The sequence below is a fragment of the Arachis ipaensis genome, chromosome B10, assembly GCF_000816755.2.
Source record: "Arachis ipaensis cultivar K30076 chromosome B10, Araip1.1, whole genome shotgun sequence".
In the NCBI taxonomy this organism is placed as follows: domain Eukaryota; kingdom Viridiplantae; phylum Streptophyta; class Magnoliopsida; order Fabales; family Fabaceae; genus Arachis; species Arachis ipaensis.
Genome location: NC_029794.2, coordinates 102,159,088 through 102,161,221, shown reverse-complemented (window position 1 = coordinate 102,161,221; position 2,134 = coordinate 102,159,088). Strand labels below are relative to the sequence as shown.

The 2,134-nt window shown below is 43.1% G+C and overlaps 1 protein-coding gene across 1 annotated transcript; it reads right to left on the bottom strand.

Annotated features, from left to right (window-relative positions):
• On the bottom strand, nucleotides 564–1,763 carry LOC107621036. The gene has a single exon (XM_016323084.1). The coding sequence runs from the start codon at nucleotides 1,761–1,763 to the stop codon at nucleotides 564–566; it is 1,200 nt and encodes a 399-aa protein (XP_016178570.1).

Genomic DNA, 2,134 nt, shown 5'->3' with positions numbered 1-2,134 from the left:
GCCGATCTGTTTAGTAAAGACTTTATCCATAAGACGCTGATAAGACGCTGATATGTCGCTCATGCATTCTTTAGTCCAAAAGGCATAACTTTATAACAATAGTTACTAAATTCAGTGATAAATGCCGTTTTATTTTGGTCAGAAGGGTGCATAAGGATCTAATTATAGCCCGAATATGCATCCATGAAACTTAAGGTGGCATAACCAGAGGCGTTGTCCACCAGAGAATCAATGGATGGTAGGGGATAAGAATCCTTCGGGAATGCCTTGTTTAAGTCAGTAAAGTCAACGCACATGCGCCACTTACCATTCTGCTTCCTTACCATGACGACATTGGCGAGCCAAGTAGTAAATCTGATCTCTAGGATGAAGTCGGCATTAATCAGTTTTTGAGTTTCTTCTAATGAAGCTCGTTTCTTTTCTTTGCCGAGGTTTCTTTTCTTCTGTTGAATTGGTCGAACGGAAGGGTTGATGGCCAGTTTGTGGCTGATAATTTGCGGGTTGATGCCAGGCATATCGGAAGGCATCCAGGCAAATAAATCAGCATTTGCTTGTAGGAATTCTTATATCGTAGCTAGTTCTTCTTTGTTTATTGCTGTTCCTACAAAGGTGTATTTGTTAGGGTCTTTATTGAAATGTAATTTTTGTAACTCGCCTGTTGGTGTAGGTCGTTCTAGGAAGTCAGCTCTAGGATCCAGATCGGCAAACTCCGCGCTATTGTCTACGACGAGGACATTGTTGATTTGAGGTTGTGTTGTCCCATTTTTGAACTTCATTCCGATGTTGTAGCACTGCCGTGCTTTTTTATGATCACCATGGATGGTAACAATGTGTTCATCCTGTACAGGAAACTTGACACAGAGGTGAACTGTGGATACGATTGCGCCGAACTTGTTTAAGAAAGGTCGGCCAAGTATAAGGTTGTATGGGCTAAAGCAATTAACTACTAAATATTGAATATCACATGTTTTGAATAGAGTATTCTCACTCAGTGTGGTTTTCAACCACACAGATCCGAGTATTGGGACTCGCTCGCCCGAGAAACCGACAAGGTCTCCCCCGGTTGGTTGCAGCCTGTTATCGCTTAGCTTCATTTTCTGAAATGTAGAGTAAAACAGGACGTCAGTGTTGCTTCCCGGATCTAAGAGTACCTTCTTTACTAATAGGTATCCCAGTTGAATTGTGTTAACCACGGGGTCATCCAAATTTTGAATATTAGAGTTGAAATCCTCCCACGTGAACGTCATCTTGAAGAATTGAGGTGTTAGTTGGTGCTCGTGCTGTGCTCCTTCGACCGAGTATACTGCTCGAAAAGATCTTTTCCTAGCTGAACTTGATGAGCCCCCACTGGCACCTCCACTTGAAATACAATTAATGATACCTCGTGGTTGTTCATATTGAGTCGAGGATGGCTTGTCTTTTCCTCGGTTTGGTTGTTCGGATGAAGCATTGCCCCCAGAGGTTGGAGTACGTCTCTGAATGTGTCCTCCAATATATTTGTTAAGGTGACCTTGCCGAGCCAAACGTTCCAGAAGGTCTTTGGCGACCACACATTTGTCAGTTGTGTGGCCGTGCTTTTGATGGAAGGCGCAGTACTTGGATTTGTCGACATTTTTTGTATCTTGATACGTGCCTGCCTTTCTTGGTGGTCTGATCAACTTTGAGTTCAGAATCTCTTTAATTATGTCCTCCCGCTTGGCGTTAAACTGTGTGTAAGAGTCAAAGCGAGGGGTTAGTTTAAAATTTTTCTTACTATTAGGCATTTTTTCTTCGTCTCTCTAGTTCGTCTTGTCGGACTTCCGAGCTTGTCTAAGCTCCTCAATATCAATTTGGCCCTTGGCTTTCTCTCGGAATTTGGCCAATGTTCTTGGCTTGGATACTGCGATCGTCTCTTGGAACTTCCCAGGTTGGAGTCCGCTTTTGATTGCATGAAGGTGGAGTTCAGGGTGGAGGTCAGGTATGCTTATGGCGACCTTCGTGAAACGAGTCATATAGTCTTTCAAGCTCTCATTTTGTCCCTGCTTAATTGTATTCAGATAATCTAAGTCATGCAGATAAATTGCAGATCCAGCGAAGTGATCCTCGAATAGCTTGGCCAGCTGTTGGAATCGTGAAATTGAACCTACAGGCAAAG

Coding starts and splice junctions, on each gene's coding strand:
- LOC107621036 (XM_016323084.1), bottom strand. CDS start 1,763: ATGCCTAATAGTAAGAAAAATTTTAAACTAACCCCTCGCTTTGACTCT.